Consider the following 19808-nt stretch of genomic DNA (forward strand, 5'->3'; position numbering starts at 1 on the left):
GCTCTGCTGCATAACTAGTTCTAAGATTTGTAAAATCCATAAAGTTTGAAAGGAAAAAAAATTCTCTCTCAAGTAAATTCTTTATCTGTATTTATGTCAACAATAACCAACAAGAATTCTGTTTGGGAAAGATAGAATACAGTGGCTTCAATTATTATCCTGCAACATGGAACAGAAATCTGTCTGTTCCAAGTTCTACACCACATGAAGGAGCCTGGTACAGATAAGAAGCCTTTAGTCCGACTGATCAAAAGAGAAATCCACGCTGTTCTTGCCTGTAGCACTATATAACATGTTTGGAATACAGAGAATTAAAAAAAAAAGCTGTCTCTGATAGAAAAGAACCAGTACGCTAGCATTTTTTTATGGTTTTCCTATCTTAACCCATTGACGTTCGCCCAATGTTTTATAAATAAAAATAAATAATTGCTTGTGTCAGCTCCAATTTAGTGTAAACTGTAAAATGTAAATATATCCTAAACATACTCGGGGACATTTCAATAAAAATATAGAAATATAAAAGAAATAAACAATAGAAAATAAAAATAATTAATTTCTAGCCCCTATACCATAGCATAAAAACTACACACAAAGTTGCAAAACAAATGGATAAATATGGGACACATTTTTAAACAAAAATAATCATGGGTACAATCCTGGAAAAGTTATTTTTTTGTTGTTAATGTTATTAATTTTAGCTTTTAAAATCCTAACAAAAAAAGAAGACAGTATATATAAAAATGCTACTAAAAGAAAGCACATTTCTTATGGTTTATATTTTTTCAATATATTTTATTACTCACCAAAAGATTATTACCCCCCAAAAGACAATTCTTTGTAATTTTTACTACATTTCTAATCTGATGACGTGTGCTACAACCCATGAAACATGTCATTTACTTGATTCTATGAAAGCTATTTATTAATTTTTAGGGTCTGCTACCTGCTCCAATATTGGTGAAATAATTCAATATTTAATCATTGGTCAAATGGTTAAAACATATTGACTGGTACCAGACATTTCCCTTTCAGGATATATGCGCCCAAGAGATACCATGGGCGCATATATCCTTACACTCTGCTTGCGCCAAGCTTCCTTTTGACCCAAAAAAGGAAAGTTATGGTAAAACTTACTCTTGTTAACTCACTTTCTTTGAAGTCCATAGGGTCCACAGGGGATACAATGGGGTTGTAGGTGGGACCGGACACCAACAGCAAAGCTTTTCAATCCCAAGATGCTCCGGTTCTTCCCCCTATACTGCACCCACAGCCTGAGGGCAACTCAGTTTTGTTAACAAGCCCAAGGCAGGAACAGGATAGGAGAGAAGGAAGACTGGTACACTGAAGAACCACACTCTAACACAAAGAAGGAAACAAGTGACCAAGAGAAGAAACCCATAGAAGCCAGGTGCATCAGGGCAGATGCCCTGTGGACTCTATGGACTTCGAAGAAAGAGTTAACAAGGGTAAGTTTTACCATAACTCTCATTTTCTTCTTCAGGGTCCACAGGGCTCCACTGAGGAGACAACGGGAATATCCCAAAGCAGTTGTTCGAGGGCGGGAACGCTCCTGAGCTGAGAGAAGAACCCTACGCCCGAAGGAAGTATCCGGAGAGGCAAATGTATCAAAAGCATAAAACCTAACAAAGGTGTGGACAGAAGACACGTGGCTGCCTTGCATAGTTGTTCAGCAGAGGTGCCACACCGAGCTGCCCACGAGGGGACCCACAAAGCGAGTAGGATGAGCACATACTGTAGCCAATACAGGAAGGCCAGTCTGCGTGTAAGTCTGAGATAGTCATGCGAATCCATCTGGCCAAAGTCTGTTTGTTAGCTGGCCATCCCTTCTTGTGGAATCCATATAGGACAAAGAGGGAGTCTGATTTCCTGAAGGAATCTGCCGAGAGGTCTGGTGATTGAAAGGCCGGAACCACAATTTCCTAATTAAGGTGGAACCGAGAAACCACCTTGAGAAGGAAGCCCGGGCACGTTCTAAGAACAGCCCTGTCCTGATGAAAGATTAAAAAGGGGGAGCGACACGAAAACGCCCCTAAATGTGACAATTGACATCCACTGATTCCAGGGGTTCGAATGGAGGTTCCTGAAGTGCGTGGAGCACCACTGACAAATCCCATGGAGCCACAGGAGGGACAAAGGGAGGTTGTATACGTAGAACACCTTGCAGGAAGGTATAAACATCCGGTAGAGGAGCAATTCTGCGCTGGAACCAGATGGACAAAGCAAAGACGTGTACTTCATGAGATGCTAGGCCGAGGCCTAGATCCAATCCAGCCTGAACAAAGGCAAATATTCTAGAAACCTTAAAAACTGGAGGGTCATAGTTTCTAGGAGAACACCATTGGAAATATGTATGCCATATTCGGTGATATATTCTGGCTGACAGCGGTTTACGTGCTCTGCGCACGGTCTGGACCACAGAGCTGGAAATTCATTTAGCCGTTAGGAGGGATGTCTCAAGAGCCAAGCCGTTAAAGACAGACAGGCTAGTTCCGGATGTAGACATGGACCCGGAGACAACAGGTCTACTCGTAGAGAAAGTTGAAGAGGAACGTCTATGGAGAGAGACTTTGAGGATCGAACTACCAATGGCGTCTGGGCCAAGCCGGAGCTATTTGCAGGACTGTGCCCCCTTCCTGCTTGAACGTCCGAAGAACTCGAGAAAGCAGGGATATTGGAGGGAAGAGATATGCCAAATGGAAGGTCCACGTCACAGATAATGCTTCCACGAAGGCCGCGTTGGGGTCCCTTGTCCTGGCTCCATACACTGGAAGTTTGTGGTTGTGTCTTGAAGCCAAGAGATCCACATCCGGTAGACCCAATATGTCCACCAGGAGCTGAAAGACTTCTGGATGTAGAGACCACTTTTCCTGCATGCACGACGTGACGGTTGAGGAAATCCACTTCCCAATTCAGAATTCCTGGAATGAATACTGCAGAGATGGCTGGGAGATGGCGTTTGGTCCATGTGAGAATGGGACACTTCTGCCATTGCTGTCTGAATTCGAGTGCCTTCTTGGTGATTGAAGTAGGCCACTGCCGTGGCATTGTCGGACTGTACCTGCACTGGCCTGCCCTGAAGAATAACCTGAGCCAGAGTGAGAGCTCTGTAGATGGCTCAAAGTTCCAGGATGTTGATTGGTAACACTGCCTCGATTGGGGTCCAGCGGCTCTGGAAGGAGTGCTGGCCGATCACTGCGGCCCACCCTCGGAGGCTTGCGTCACTGGTGAGAGCCCAGTCCGGGATCCAAAAGGGGCAACCCTTGTCTAAATGGGATGTCTGTAGCCTAGGGACAGGCAAACCTCCGGGGGAGGACCATCCTCTGGGATCTGAGCAGATGGGGTAGCCCGTTCCACCTGGAGAGGATGAAGTGTTCTAGGGGCCTGGAGTGAAATTGAGCAAACTCCACCATATCGAAGGTGGACAGCATGGATCCCAAGGTCTTCATTGCGGAGCAGTCTGCGCACTCGGTGCTGTATTATTGAGATCTTGTCTGCTGTTGGGAAGATTCGTTGAACCTGAGAGTTCAGTAGGGGTCCCAAATGTACCATTCTTTGAGAAGGTGTCAGGGAAGACTTTTTCCAGTTGGTCAGCCAACCGTGCATTTGTAGAAAGGCAATGGTTACCTGCAGATGGCGGTGAACAATCTCTGGGGAGCAGGCCAACAGCAAGAGATCGTCCAAGTATGGGAGTAATCTGATCCCTTGACGACGAAGATAGGCCGTCATAACTGCCATGATCTTGGTAAGGACCCGATGGGCCATTGAGAGGCCAAACAGAGCCTGAAATTGGTAATGCTGCTGTAGTATAGCAAACCGGAGATATTGTTGATGAGAATACACTATAGGTACATGTATGTAAGCGTCTTGAATGTCCAGAGGCACCATAAAATCCCCAGGCTCCATAGCTAGCATAATAGAGTGGAGGGTTTCCATACGAAACCTGGGCACCCTGATAAACTTGTTCAGAGATTTGAGGTTAAGGAGAGGCCAATGAGACCTGTTGGGCTTCTGAACTAAGAAAAGGGTAGAATAATAGCCTTGCCTCGTTGTGAGGAGGGGACCTGAATTAATACTCCTGATATCAGTAAGGACTGAATGGCTTTTTGGAGCAGCAGGGCCTTGCTTGGGTCTAATGGATGTCCTGTGCAAAAGAACTGCTGGGAGGGTCACCTCAGGAAGGATTGGACATATCCATGGGAGACCACTTCTCTTACCCAGGCGTCTGATGTGGTCTGACACTAAAACTGGGCGAATTGAAGAAGTTGGGCTCCCACTATGGAGCCCCCAGGGAGAGGCCCTGAAGGCTTGTCCCCAGATTTGGTGGGTGGACGTCTAGTAGCCCAGGTCTGTTTGGTCCTAGGCTTGGAGGCCTTAGTCGATGCCTGTTGCCTTGGAAAGGACTGACCTTTAACTTTCCCTTGTGGACGAAAGGACCGAAAGGATGACATCCGAGACTTCTCATTATATGCAGAGTGCAGGAACGCCATCTTGGAAGCTGCCAAGGTAGTCACAATTTTGTCCAATTCTGGTCCAAACAGGATATCCCCAGAATAAGGCAGAGACTCCAGAGCCCTTTTAGAGTCCGAACCTGCCTTACATGAGCAGAGCCAAACAATACGGCGGGCCACTTCAGAGGTGGCAGATGCCCTTAAGGCTAGGAGAGCCGTATCCATAGCTGCTTTATCTAAATAGGAGGCTGCATCTCTAATGTGAGATATGTAGGATAGCTGTTCCCTCGAAGCATCAGGGGGAAATGTCTCTTCTAGGGCCTCTGCCCAACTCTCAATGGCTTTTGACACCCAGGCTGTAGCCATAGAAGGATGAGAAATTGCTCCTGTAAGAGAGTATATAGATTTTAGGCAAGCTTCCATCCCTCTATCCGTAGTCTTCTTCAAGGAGGTTGCAGTATGGATAGGTAAGGTAGCATCCTTGACCAGACGTATTACGTTGGAATCCACTGCTGTGGGAACTTCCCATTTTGTGCAATCAGAAGCGGGAAGAGAGTAAAAGAATGTAAACGTTTAGGCAGCTGAAATCTTTTACTGGGCATATTCCATGCTTCACTCATGTGATCAGATAGCTGGTCAGAGTGAGGAAACGCTGGTAAAACTACCTTTTGTGGTTTGAAAAGTGTCTGTTTTGCCTTAGGGGCAGGTTCTGCCTCTTCTATTTGCAGAATAGAATGTACAGCTCTCACCGATGCAGGTATATTCAATTTAGAGGAGGAGGGGGGGGGGGGGGGGCTCCTCGTCTCCCAAGGGGGAGTCAGAGAGAGAGAAGCCTGCGTCTTCTGCCTCCCCAGATGATACATCAGAATCTGATAGCTGGGTGGACTGGGAAGATAACACAGCACGCTTAGTAGGTTTACCAGGTAAAGGTCTCTCTTTTTGTAGCATCTGCTGAAAAGCTGTAGAGGTATCCGCCAAACTCTGTACTGAGGTAGACAGTACGTCTACCCATTGGGGAGGCAAAGGATTTGCAGGGAGCACCTGCTGTGGCCATTCCATAGGGGGAGCTAAGACAGCGACCGCTAGGTGGACTGCAATTTTTGCCAGCACCTGTAAAAAGGTAGCCCAGGATGGGCCCTGAGGAGAGGACACCGAGGCTGATGGGCCCGGGGCAGTATAACAAGTTGCACAAAGACCGTCCTCAATGAGGTCCTCTGGAGCTAAGCCCGCTGAGTAGGACTTACAAGACACCAGAGTAGGCGCAACAGCCTGCTTGGTATTCTTTCCTCTGCCAGACATAGCCACAAGAATAATAAAATACACAATCTGACAGTGCAGTGAGCAAATAGAAAGAATGGTGGTCGCTCACATCAGCTTAATGATATTGCCCAGGTGCTGGTAAAGGGCAGGGTTTACACTGAACCAGAGAAATAGTAATTTTAATTATTTCTTATTATATTATGTGATAGGATCACTGGTAAAGTGGTCTGTGACAGGGACATTTATCCCAGATTCCTGTCCTATGTGTTTAAAATCCCCAGGAGAAAGTCTGCAGTGTAGCAGGCTTGAGTCTCGGCTTTTTGAAAAGCCGGTTTGGGACCTGGGGGTTGTGGGTGAGAGGAGAGGGAGGGCTCCACCCACGGCCACTCCAGGTTTTGGTTCTCGCAGCCTGGTAACAGGCTTGTTAGGGTTTCCACCTGAGAGTGGCCAATATAAGCCTAGTGTGTTTAGGGCTGAGTGTCTCACCTGGGAGAGCAGACAGGGAGTTTGCTCAGAGACACTTGAAAACCTAACTGTGAGTGTTGTGCTGTGCCTTTGTTGCTGGTGAGGGCATTAGGCCCTGCCAGGTTCTGGTAGTGAGGGAACCACCTGTGAAGTTAGTGCCCCGACAGGGCTAGGATTTATGTTTATGTTTTCTTTATGTTATTTCTGACATTGTACAATAAAGACTGGCGCCGACCAGCTTGTACTCGCATCCAGACTGGTGTGCTGCTTCCCTGCTGCTGTGTGTGTGTGTAAGGAAGGAGTCCCCTACCCAGGAGAGGGAGCTCCTAGTCTGACTGTGTCACAATTAACACTTATTGATTATCTTTTACACATCTATACTGGTCCGTATAGTGCCATTTAGAGGTTTCTGGGGTACCTCCTAGGTGAGTCAGCTCTCTGCTTATGTGCTGTTATTATGCAGTACATTAATTGTAATTATATGACCCAGAGTGGGTGCTACTATTTGGTAGCAATAATTATTTTGGGGTGAGCGTTTGGGCGTGGGGCCCCCGGGGTTACTCTGGCTGGGCCTTTTTCAGGGCACCACCACTTAATTCACAAATATTTTTTCATCACCTTTCTATTTGTTTATTATTTATGTAATTTTAATTCTTTCTTATTATATTAACACTTATTATCTTTTACACACCTATACTTTACACTTCACTATCACCTTTCTTCCAATTTTCGTACGATGCCCTGGGAATGGTCCTTGGCTGGATTCTTTTGGGGTGCCTTATGCCTCAGATGTGAACCCCTTAATGTTAAGGACGCCGGTATATAGGAGCCTTGACGTTGGCCCGGCGCTTAATCATATATTTGCAAATGTATGCAACTAATACCTCTGAATTTCTATTATCATGTAGGATTCAAGTATTTTTGCCAATATTGTTGCATTGTACTGGAGGGAATATCCCTTTTTTCCTCTGGTTCAGTGCAGTGAGCAACCCAGATGTATGTGTAATATTGCACAGTGTAGTGCGCAACCGCACTATATAGTATGTGATAGCCCTCACAAATATAGGGATATGTCAGATACAATGAACCCCCTATAACTTAGTATGCCAAAGTTATATTAGAATAAAGGGATAGTATAAAAAATCAGCGCTAGCACAAGTCACATACAAATGCAGAAAAAACAATATAGCTGCAGTGGGCACTAAAATCAACTACACAGACCGCAGTGGTAGGATATAGCGCTGTATAACCTAGCCCTTGGGAGAGGTATACCAGGAGACTGGACCCAGCGTTCCCAGAGACCCGCATACAGAAAATGGCTGCCGTGAGTCTCAGAGGGTGAGGGAGGAGGAGCAGCAAGACCGAATGGCGCCCTGAGCAGGGGGAGGGGCTGCAGGGAGAGTGCCTTCTCCCCTTGCTGACATTAACCACCAGGACCCCTGGCCTGTAAAATATGCCCTGCGCCAGTGATACATATGCCCTGGTGGTCTAGTAGAGGTTCCGGGGCGAATCAGTGTCCACATCAACGCCTCCGATCTGTCTCCAAAGACCGGAGGCAAGACTGCGCAAAGACGCGGGTCCCCGGAAACGGGGATCCGCCTTACCTGTCCCCTGGATTCATGGGCTGCAGTCTGGGGTTCGGGGAGGAACATTATGTGTATTAGGGGCACTACTATTGTGGGCATTGTGTATAAGGGGCACTACTGTATGTCATAACATGAATAAGGGACACTACTACTATGTGGTGTAATGTGAATCAGGGGCACTATGTGCGGTGCAATGTGAAGATTGTGGTAATGTGTGGCGCGCCCACGGCGCATGCTTTCCCTTTATTAAAAAAAGTGAGGGAGGGTGCAAATCTATATATTTATGGTCTGCAGGGGGCATCAAGGACAGGGGGTGGGGGGGTGAGTTCCACCAAGTCTCTAGGACCACTTTAAGCACCGGACTAGCACTTCTTATACAGATTGAGACTAAAGGTGGGTACACACCTGACAGATATATCTGCAGATCGAGTGATCTACAGATATATCTGCAGTTGATAGTCGTTCATACACACTGAACGACCTTCATCTGCAGCGGGTCCTGGTGGCGGGGGGGGGGTTGTCCGTGGCCTAATTGCGGCAGGCGTGGTCACGCCCCCTTCTGTGCTGGGGAGAGGGCGCTGTGTGCTTTTCATTAAGACTTATAATATCCCCGGCGAAATAGATAGTAATCACGTCTGGTCCGTGAATATTAGTACATAGACCCCTTAGTCTACCAGATAAAATGCATATACAAACTGTATTATGATCCATACGCGTATATTTCATGAGTTGAGTAGTTAAGGCAAAAAAAAAAAGTTTATAATTGAATAATCTGTGGCTTTAATACCAATTAAACATATTTACTCATCTAAAGAACCAAAGGAAATCCCCATCTGCCCCAATACAAGATGTGAAAAATGTGATGGTCACTTCAACTGCAAAATGAATACACACCTTGAGAAGTAAGAGGAGTAAGGAGTAAGGGGGTGCAGGAACCTGAATCATGCGTAATCTGATATCTGCCCCTGGCTGGATTTCTTCTTAAAACCAGAATTTGTCCTTCTCTTACAAACCCCCTCCCACACCTTCAGCTATGAATTTCACACATCCTGAGGTGCAATAAAAACTGCAATTCACAACATTCAGAATAAAATACTTACGTCTGGTACTGGACGTACACATTTCCTCTTAAATGAGGTTCGAAATTGCAGCTAACCTAGAAAAAAAAAAAGTTTAATTTGTCAAACTAATTTATTGCAAGATCTGAGCACCAAGTAATACTCATTTTTTTTCTCTCTCTAACCAGAAAATCAACCACATGTATCTACTAGCTGATAGCAAGTATTATGTTAGGCTTTAATAAACAATAATATATAGCACCATGCATGATGCCAGGTTCCTAACAACAGCAGGCCTGCCATTTATGTCTTTTAAGGGTTTTTTGCTTTTCAATTACAAAATAATGACACAAATTTTTAAAAAACAGGTGTGGAAATAATGGCAGGTAAGCAAAAATGGAGACTATAATAATAAGTATGATTGTATTTGATGTTTCAGAAATATTAATTATATGTTGGAATATCTCTGCACACCTATATGTAAGCTCTCTCTATTTTACAACTTGAGAGTCACACAGTAAATAAACTACTTACTCTAGTACCAAAAAACAAGATAGACATTCTCACACTAATCAAAGACACACAGTAAAACAAACTGCACCTACTGTAGGTAATATAGGTACGGAGACAAATTTGGCAATATCAGTGCTGATTTACAGGGATTTTCTGGCAGGTTATACAATGACAAATATTGTCAAATACTGTTGTTAGTTTTTAACTTTGCATTTTATTTCATTATTACTTCTAAAAAAAAACCTGCTGAGATCTGTGCCTCGAAATTTGCGGACCTGCTGAGATACACGAGAACATTACATCCTGCCCTGTCATTTATAACAAATTATTAAGTTTTACTTGTCTCACATCCACTAACAGTAGACTAGGCCCACCATTGCATCAATATTTGTAACTTAAGTTTAGGATGTAAGCTGATGCAAACAGCACCCTCTTCACCTTTTTGTTACAAGTATTTATTTTTAAAATGTATAGTGATGAATATAATAATACACTGAAGTGCCAAAAGTCAGATGCCTAGTATCGTGTAAGACTCCCTCTAACCACCCTGCGAAGTGCAGCAACTCGACATGGCATATTCTACAAGTGGACGGAAGACCTCTAGAGAGATGATGACCCATGCCGTTTGGATAGCTTCCCATAGCTCCCTGATATTTGTAGGTGAAGTTTCTTGGGTATGAATGGAACTTTCCATAAATGCTCGATTGGGTTCATGTCGGGTGAACGTGGTGGCCACACCATTCATCAGAACTCTCCAGAATGCTCCTCGAACCAATTCTGGACAATTTGGAACCGATGACACAGTAAATTATCCTGCTCGAATATTCTATCGTTGTGGGGTACATGAAGTCTATAAAGAACTGCAAATGGTCATCAAGCAATGCAACGGGTTACCAATTAGTGACGTGTTCAGGCACACCAGCGGACCCAACCCATGGCCATGTGAACACACCCCAGACCATTATGGAACCACCACCAGCCTGCACGGTGCCTTGTTCTTGGGCTACACAGCCTGATGGGGTCTGCGCCACACTCGCACCCTACCATCAGCCCAAAACAACTGGAATTGTGACTTATCGGACCACGCTACATATTGCCAGTTCTTCAGGGTCTAATAAGCAAAATCACGAGCTCAGGTGGGGTGCTGTGTTTGGTGTCGTGTTAACATGAGCACTCTGGTGGGTCTTTTGCGCCCATATCCATTGGAAGCTAAAGAACGCTGCAATGAACTGCTGGATATGCGTCTGGTAACTCCTGCATTGAATGTGGATGTGATTTGAGCCAGTGTCATTTGTCTGTTACTACGGAAAATTCTGGCAAGTTGTCGCTGGTCACGGTCATTAAGCACCCATGGTCGCCCACGATGTTCACGGTGGGTGGTAATACCTTCCATAAGATATTCCCGGCACACGTGACACTGTAGATCTAGGAATATCCGCACAAATTCAGAAATGGAATGTCCCATCCATTGGGCAAATACTAATATGCCCTGTTCGAACTCTGATAATTCATGTCGCCTTGCCATGAGCAGCCTAGCTGGTGTTCAAACTGACACAAGAGATGTCAGATTACAACTGATGCAGGTCTGGGCATTTGCAAAACATCACAGTATGGTGACACCACCTATCATTTCCTTTTTATATACTGCTATCCCATGACTTTTGGCACTTCAGTGTAGTAGAGTAGTATAACAAAACAGTATCTATTGAATTTTAATTTCACAAAATCGCATTGCATTCTATACTGAAGATTACTATTTCAGTGTCACACTTTGTAGCGGGCATGCTGGGCATTAAAGCACACTGCATGACTGCGTTGAAGCTTGAAGTTGGACAAACTCAAACTGTGTGTGTGTGTGTTTATCTCTCTACACCATTTCAGCATATTCCGCTTGTTTTTTTCCTTTCTATCGATTCAATAGGAAATACACTGTGATGTTTGTGTTTTCTTCATCTCTGGAAAAAATGTACAAAGTCAGTAAATGATGGCACCCCATCTATACAATGTGTTTGATGGCCATTTGATTGGACTTCAAGTAAAGATCAAAGAGAAGGATTGTTTTAATAATGCATTTCTCTTGGACAGGCTGTCACTGTAAACTTATTTTTGCATTTATACAATTATTATCATTTTGTTATCAAATTATATTTATAAGGTGCCACCAAGTGTTCGTAGCACTACTGGAGAATTACAATAGTATAAACAAACAATACAATAAAAAAAAAGTCCAGACACAAAATGACAAGGGCATGATGAATAAGAGATCTGAAAAGTAAAGGTCACCCTGGTGATGATCCTGGAGATGTTGCGGAGGAGACAATAACAGGACTTACTAACAGAATTAATATGTGGGGTGAAGGAGAGAGAAGAGTCTTGGAGGACACCTAGGGAGCGGACTTGGGAGACAGGCAAGAGGATAGTGTTAGGTATAAAAAGAGTGAAATGGGAGGGAAAAGTAACTCAGTCGGGGGTGGAGACAATTAGCTCAGTCTTAGACATGTTAAGCTTAAGAAAGCACTGAGACATATAGGAACCAATATAGAAAAGAGACAGTTGGAGATGAGAGCGGAGGTGGAGGGGAGAGGTCACAGGAAAAGTAGATTTGCGTATTATCAGCATAAAGGTGATATTGTAGTCCGAAGGAGCTGATAGGAGGTATAGAGAAGGTAGCAAAGGTCAGAGCCTTGGGGAACACAGAAAGATTATAAAAGGGAAAAGCAGACAGAGTTGTAATGTTTATAATATATACTAAACAGTAAAAACTAATGCATATGCTAGAGGACTTTTTCACTAGCTATATATATATATATATATATATACACACTGTATTAATGTATCGTGGCTTAAATACTAAACTTTCCTAATGATAGTCATTTATAACCAGCAAAGAAAAGTAAATTTTCACTTGTTGATGAAGTCTGTGTGACATTTTACCTTGAATTGGATGACCTTGCCCACACTCTTAAATTCAGGTACAACATCAGCATAAAAATCTAAAAACTGCTGGTAAATCTCTTCATCTCCATATTCCAGGCTGGCATCTGTGTCATAATCATCCCGTCTACATTGCTCCATCCCAAACGTGACAAACATACCACGGATGAGCAGTGTCTGACTGGATGAAGGGAAGCAATGCTTACGGGAACACCTGTGTTAGATGAGGAAAAAAACCAAACAAAGAATGTTTTCTTATAGTATGATAATCATAATAAAAACTACACTATACAAATATGTTGTTAGGGTACCAGGAACCTTACACCATCACTCAGACTGTGGCTCCTTAACTTCATTCCCTTCCTCACATAATTACATTGCTCCTATTGCCTGTTAATCCGCTTAAAATCAGATATATGACAAAGAGACTGGAACTGGAATTAACAATGTATGTACCAGATTTGGCAGAAAATAAAGAAAGGCACAGCATAGTTTGGATACTATTATGAAGCAAAACTTCCAGGCAAGGTATTTTTTAACATCACAGCCACACTTTCATTTCAGCTTCATACAAACACAAAATAAAAGTAAATCATAACTTTAGTCACTAGATGGCAGCAAGACCAGATCTGATCATACAAGTAAAAATAATGGTCACATTGATGAGACAAAGGGGAACTGCAAAAGAAAACTCAGTTAAAACTCGAGAATGAATAAAGATACGTTAAAACGAAGAACACCATTGTTTTTCTTATGAAATTCTGTCACATGACTACCTTCCGATTCAAAAAATAAGAGTTATGGAATAACATACCTTTGTTAACTCTTTTTCTTCGAGGTCCATAGGAATTATCTTGGGAGTATGTGGTTGGAGTGATCTAGGCACCAAACAGTTACGAGCTTTAGCTCCCAGGATGCACTGGGTTCCCCTCCATATATACCCCGCCCTGGGATACAGGCACTTAGTTTGTTACCAAGCCCAAGGCAGGAGAAGGAAAGAGGAGAAGGAAGGACAATTGTACACCAGAAACACTCTCTCTATGAAGAGGGAATCATTGAAATACAAAAGAAAAAAGATTACCCAACAACCACCAGGTGAGTTAGGGTGGGTGCCCTGTGGACCCTATGGACCTCAAAGAAAAAGAGTTAACAAAGGTATGTTATAGCATAACTCATATTTTCTTCTTCTTCTGGTGCCATAGGGTCCACAGAAAGGAAAGGAGACGGTCTAAGTGAACTACTAAGACTCTATTATGGAGCACTCTTAGGCCCTCATTCAGAGCCGGACGCAATTAGCGCTCGCTCGTCCTGAAAATAGGGGTGGCTATTCAAATGAACCGTTCGCTGTTTGCGGTCTGTTCGCGCCTCTAGGTCTGAACGAGCGAACAAAACTTGCGGTCGTTTTTTGGAAAAATACGCCCCCTGGCCGCTCGCATCCTATGTCATGTCCGCTATTTATTAGATTAATCGAGTACATCAACCAGGGTATGAACTGCTCGCTATTCTTGTGGTCGGTTTTTGCTACCACAATCTTGCGAGCAGTTCTGGCTATAAAATAACCCAGTGACGTAGTTAATGACGCTGCTGTTTTAATTATGCACACCCATAAAACGCCCGTTTTTACCTTTAAGCACGCCTGCGTTCTGATTTCCACTCCCCGTTTTCAAGCACCTTCCCCTGTTACCACCCACATACGCCTCATTCTGTCACTCAAATTAACAGGCATTCGCTATTTTGCGAGCACATGAATTTTGACCGCACTGACTGGCTCGCGCATGCGTATAACGATCCGTACGCATGCGCAGTTGGGCAAACCGCTCGGAGCGAACGAGCTGCCGCTTACGAGTGGCTGTGAATCAGGCCCTTATAGCCAAATTCTGTTACATAAAAGTTAGCCTTTATTAATTATCAGACGATATAGATAAAATTGACTTACACAAACAAACAAAAAGGTATAAGGTGTGAATGATACATCATAAAGGGTATCAGAAACCATTCCTCAAGGGGCGGCAAAATATGACAGACAAGGAATTTCATTGGAATTATTTGCTTAGACAGTATATTATTCTCACTTTGTATAGACGGTTGCACTTTATGAATTATTGCTGCTATTATAACCAAATATTGCCTATATCCTGACTGTTGGCTGCTGCCATACTCTTCATACCCCTTGCATTGTACCAATTATAAATGTCCACTGTGGTATTAAATTACAATTAAAGGTATACAGATATTTGAATTGGTATCTCTTAGACCTTGGAACAGCATGATACCAATGAAATAGAATACAGTATATGATATTGCTTCAAAATGTCAGATACTGTAATTATATGTCTTTCTTTACCTTTATACTCCTATCATCTGCCACCTGCAGCCCAGTAGTCCTCTCATTTATTATCCTATGCTTTCCCAAGCAAGACAGTAGATAGTAGAAACGAACAGCTGCAACAAGGGGACGATATTGCCTATTGTTTCCAAAGGTCACTGTAGGGCACCGCTCTCTCATGTCCACCATATGCTTAAGGTAATATGGGAAGCAGCAGAACCCTGTGTCTTTCAGGTTTTTCTATACCCTAGCTTTCATTTTTCTGTACTACATGGTAATACTTGGTGCAATCAACTATTCTTTAAATTAAAAGGAGTAATAGCAACATAGAGTCATGGTCTCTCTTGATATAGTGGAAATTATCTTGTTTGTGATTAACTCTGGGTGTATTTTAGTAATTGTCTTTTTGTTATATGTATGTATGTCAGTAATTGTTTATAGGTTTCACTTAGCAATTGTCTGTCATATTTTGCCGCCCCTTGAGGAATGATTCCTTATACCCTTTTTGATGTATCATTCACACCTTATATCTTTTGTCTCAGATGTTTGTTTGTGTAAGTCAATTTTATCTATATCCTTTGATAATTAATAAAGGCTAAGTTTTATGTAACAGAATTTGGCTATAAGAGTGCTCCATAATAGAGTCTTTGTAGGTCACTTAGACCTTCTCCTTTCCCTGAAACTACGATTTGCTAACTCTGAGCAACACCACCACCACAACCCCCCATCGTACCCGATTACTGAATAGAGGATATCTCTGGAGATAGCACCATCTATATAAAAAAATAAAAAAACTACTGTCATCTATTCATAGCAGTATTACCTGTGCGGTGGACTTCTTTCCTTTCCACTCTAATCCCTTTAACCCTTACGGTCCACAGGAATTACCTTGGGGATCTCGAAAAAAAGTTCCCTTAAGGGTGGGGACGCTCCTGTTTAGCCAACAGGAAAATCCAGCGCCCAAAGGAAGCATCCTGAGAGGCAAAAGTATCAAAGGCGTAAAATGTAAGAAAAGTGTGGACAGAAGACCACGTGGCTGCCTTGCACAATTGTTCAGCAGAGGCACTACGATGAAACGGCCCACGATGGTCCCAAAGATTGAGTAGAATGTGCTTTCACGGTGTTTGGAGATCAGCTTATGTGTAAGCCTGAGAAATTGTCATACGAAGCCATCTAGCCAGAGTCTGTTTGTTAGCTGGCCAGCCTCGCTTATGACAGCCATACAACACAAAAAGAGAATCCGATTTCCTAAAGGAGTTGGTACGATCCACGTAGATACAGAGAAGCTTCACCTATAGAGGGGTCTGAAGACTGGTGGAACCACTATTTCTTCATTTACATGAAAACGGGAAACTACCTTAGGAAGGTAACCCGCCCTGGTACGAAGAACAGCTCTATTCTGGTGAAAAATCTAAAAGGGAGTGCGACAAGAAAGGGCTGACAAATCAGAGACCCTGCGGGCAGAGGAGATAGCAAGAAGAAAAACTGTCTTCTCTGTCAACCACTTAAGGTCTACTGATTTCAGGGGTTCAAATTGGGGAGTCTGTAGAGCCCTGAGAACCAAAAGACAAATCCCACGGAGCTACCGGAGGGACAAAGTGAGGATGAACCCTCAGAACACCCTGAAACAATGTCCTAACATCAGGCAGAGGGGCGATCCTTCACTGAAACCAAACTGACAGTGCAGATGCCTGGACTCTCAGGGTGGCCAGGCGGAGACCCAGGTCTAACCCAGCCTGGAGATAAGCAAGCACTCGTGAGACCCTAAAAACTTCTCTATTGAAAATACGAGTGCCAAATTCTGTAATGGATGCAGGCAGAAGAAGGCTTTTGTGCCCTAAGCATCGTCTGAATTACAGAGGTAGTAAAACCCTTGGCTCATAAGATGGAAGATTCAAGAGTCACGCCATCAAAGACAGACGAGGAAGGTCCGGATGCAGGCTGGCCTCTTCCCTTAGAGGAAGAGGCCATGGAGTGTCTATGGAGAGACTTTGAAGGTCAGTGAACCAATGGCGTCTGGGCCAAGCAGGGTCTATCAGTATTACTGTGCCACCCTCCTGCTTGAATTTCCTGATGACCCTTGGGAGGAGGGAGATCGAAAGAGATACGCTAGCTTGAAGTCCCATTTCCTTGCGAGAGCGTCCATAAAGTCAGCTGAGGGATCCCTGGTTCTGGACCCGTACCTGGGGACCTTGTGGTTGTGGCCAGAGGCCATGAGGTCTACTTCTGGTAGTCCCCACTTGTCCACTAGCATCTGAAAGACATCCAGATGAAGAGCCCATTCCCCGGCGTGTATATATACGTTTCCCAGTCTGTATTCCTGGTATGAATACTGCCGTGATTGCTGGAAGATGACATTCTGCCCAGATCAGAATGTTTGTTACTTCCGCCATGGCTGCCAGACTTCGAGTGCCTCCCTGATTGTTGAGGTAGGCTACTGCAGTTGCATTGTTGGACTGTATCTGGACAGGCCTGCCCTTTAGTATATCCTGTACCTGAATGAGTGCCCTGTGAACTGCACGAAGTTCCAGGATGTTTATGGATAGGTGACCCTCCTTGGTCGTCCATCTTCCCTGAAAAGTGTGACGATCCGTTACTGCGCCCCATATGCGGAGGCTGGCATCCATGGTGAGGAGCACCCAATCTGGAATCCATAATGGGCGACCCCTGTTCAGACTAAATGTCTGCAGCCACCATGAGAGGGAAAGCCGAACGTCTGGAGACAGACAAATCGTCTGTGACCTTATTAACTGGTACGTCCCGCTCCACCAGGAGAATCAGCTGCTGCAGTGGTCTGGAGTGGAACGGAGCATATTCCACCATGCCGAAGGTGGACACCATGGACACCAGAACCTGCATCGCTGAGTGGATAGACACCGCCTGATTGCGGAGAAATCTGCGAACCCATAATTGAAGGGCCAAAATCTTGTCTCCTGGCAGAAATATCCTGTGCGCCAGAGAATCCAGGAGTGCACCTAAATGCATCATCTGCTGTACTGGAGAAAAAGATGATATTTTCCAATTTATGATCCAGCCGTGCCTGTGTAGAGATGGTGTTGTAACACAGCTGGAGACTGTGCCAGTATCAGGAGGTCGTCTAAGTATGGCAGTATTCTGACTCCCTGACGCTTGCCATTATTTTGGTAAAGACCCACACATTGTAAGGAAAGAGGCGGTACTCCTGAATTTGGTGAAACAAATATAGGTGTATTCAAGGTATCATAGGTAAAAAACAGTTATATCGACGTTTCAAGGTCCTAGGACCTTTTAATCAGGACTTTAACATAAAAAAGTGTTAGGGTCCTGATGAAAAGGTCATACGACCTTGAAACGTCGACATGACTTTTTTTTTTTACCTTTGATGCCTTGAATACACTATATTTGTTTCACCAAATTCATGAGTGCCGCTTCTTTCCTTACAATGTGTGGTTGCCATACCACACTATAGGATCAAAGTATATTATTCTTTTTAGGAAAGCACCCTGCTGTATTTTTTCGTCCTGAGTGCCAAGCATCAGAATTATATTGTTATATATATATATATATATATATATATATGCGCAATAGGCTCTTAGTCAGCTAAGAAAAGCACCAAAGCTTAGTAGGATATTGAGCTCTGTATAACCTGGCCACCAAAGGAGAGGTATACAGGGAGACTGACCAAACCTCCTGAGATTCGCAGCTACGGGAAAGCACCTGAAAGTGGTCTCTGGGCATCTTATATACGGAGGAGGCCGGGAGGAGGAACCCAGACGCGCGAAAACCTTGTCTCTGGATCGGCATCTGGGCTGGGGGTGGGGCTGCCGGGGAGAGCCTACCTCCCCTGGGTTGTATCAATCCACCAAGCGCACTGGATTTTTACATGGCCGCCGCCACTGTCCCCTGGACCAGATTTATATGCCCAGGTGGTCTAGTGGGAGAAGTAGTCGTCCCCGGTTCCCCACTACAGCATCCTCCGGCAGGTCTCCACTGCCGGAGGCATGGACTGCAAGCTGGGAATCACCTTACCTGCGTCCCCGTCTGTTCCGGCTGCAGTCCCGGGCCCAGCATCCAGTCAAACTCCGCTGGCGCCTGCCAAAATAACCAGTTCCCTCACTGGTGTTGCGGCGCTGGCGGGGGTAGATGGAGCAGAAGCACGGGCATCCATCCGGATGCCTAGCGCTGCTTACTCATTGTAATAAAAAAAAAATAAACATAACGCTTGGGACTGCCTGAGCAGTCCCCTGTCTACAAAGTGCACTGATCCTGTGCACCAAACAAAAAAGTAAGTGCCTGTAGCCAGGGTTGGGGTTTATATGGAGGAGGACCAGTGCATCCTGGGAGCTAAAGCTTGTAATTGTTTGGTGCCTGGATCACTCTAACCACATACCCCAAGGTAATTCCTGTGGACCCTATGGAACCCAAAGAAGAAAATTATAGTTGCATCCAAGATGGTCGACTTCGAGATGGCCGCCGTCCTGGTGGCATACCCTAAAGAGTTCCCCCCCCCCCCCCCTCCCATATCATATGTGTAGACACTGGATTAATATTTCCTCACTCATTTCCATTTTAAAAGGGTGTTTCCACACTTATGGACCACAACGTTCTGTAATGTTATCAGAATTCTGACCATCTGATAAAGTTAGAGGTTTTGGGGCTTGTTCTGAGTTGGGTGCAAATCAAAATTGAATATAGCCTTACCTCTCGCCAAACCTACAGGCACCAGTTTTCAGATAGAAAGGGCAATTAGCTCTATCTTTTTCTGTACCAAATCCTTCAGGTGCCTCTGGATTGTGCCAAATAACACCATTTTCAAGCTGTGGACAAAAGATAGAAACATTACCCAGCAACTTATCAATGAGTTCTAATTATGTTGTGGTTTCTACTGGAAGCAAATTTTAAATAATTCGATTCCACAAATATTTTCCCCACGTGTTAATCTGACACTTAGGGCCCGCGTCCTACGCCTTAAGCCATAAAGACAGAGGAGCTCATTCAGACCTGATCGCAAGATGCGGCCGCTCTCTGGCAAAAGGGGCCGGATATTTAAATTAAGCACTCGAACTGCGTGGTGTAAGGATGCCCTCTATGTCTTAGGGAGCTACGGCACTGAGCGCTCGCTAGTGTATAAAGACGCCCCCTTTCCACTCGCAACACACGTCATATCCGGGGAATGTAGGATTAATCAGTAACATCAAGAGCCATTGGAGCTGCTCGC

The 19808-nt window shown here is 44.3% G+C and overlaps 1 protein-coding gene across 1 annotated transcript in view; it reads right to left on the reverse strand.

The window, feature by feature from the left end:
* Positions 1 to 19808, reverse strand: part of ZRSR2 (zinc finger CCCH-type, RNA binding motif and serine/arginine rich 2) — a 62284-nt gene that overhangs the window by 27378 nt on the left and 15098 nt on the right. The window contains exons 7-9 of the mRNA XM_088451575.1: positions 19292 to 19407; positions 12286 to 12499; positions 8881 to 8936 (exon numbers count right to left, since the gene is read on the reverse strand). Of these exons, the coding sequence (XP_088307701.1) occupies positions 8881 to 8936; positions 12286 to 12499; positions 19292 to 19407 (386 nt within the window). The remainder of the gene's footprint in view (positions 1 to 8880; positions 8937 to 12285; positions 12500 to 19291; positions 19408 to 19808) is intronic.

This window comes from Taudactylus pleione, unplaced genomic scaffold, assembly GCF_031769625.1.
Source record: "Taudactylus pleione unplaced genomic scaffold, aTauple2 ptg000026l, whole genome shotgun sequence".
NCBI lineage: Eukaryota > Metazoa > Chordata > Amphibia > Anura > Myobatrachidae > Taudactylus > Taudactylus pleione.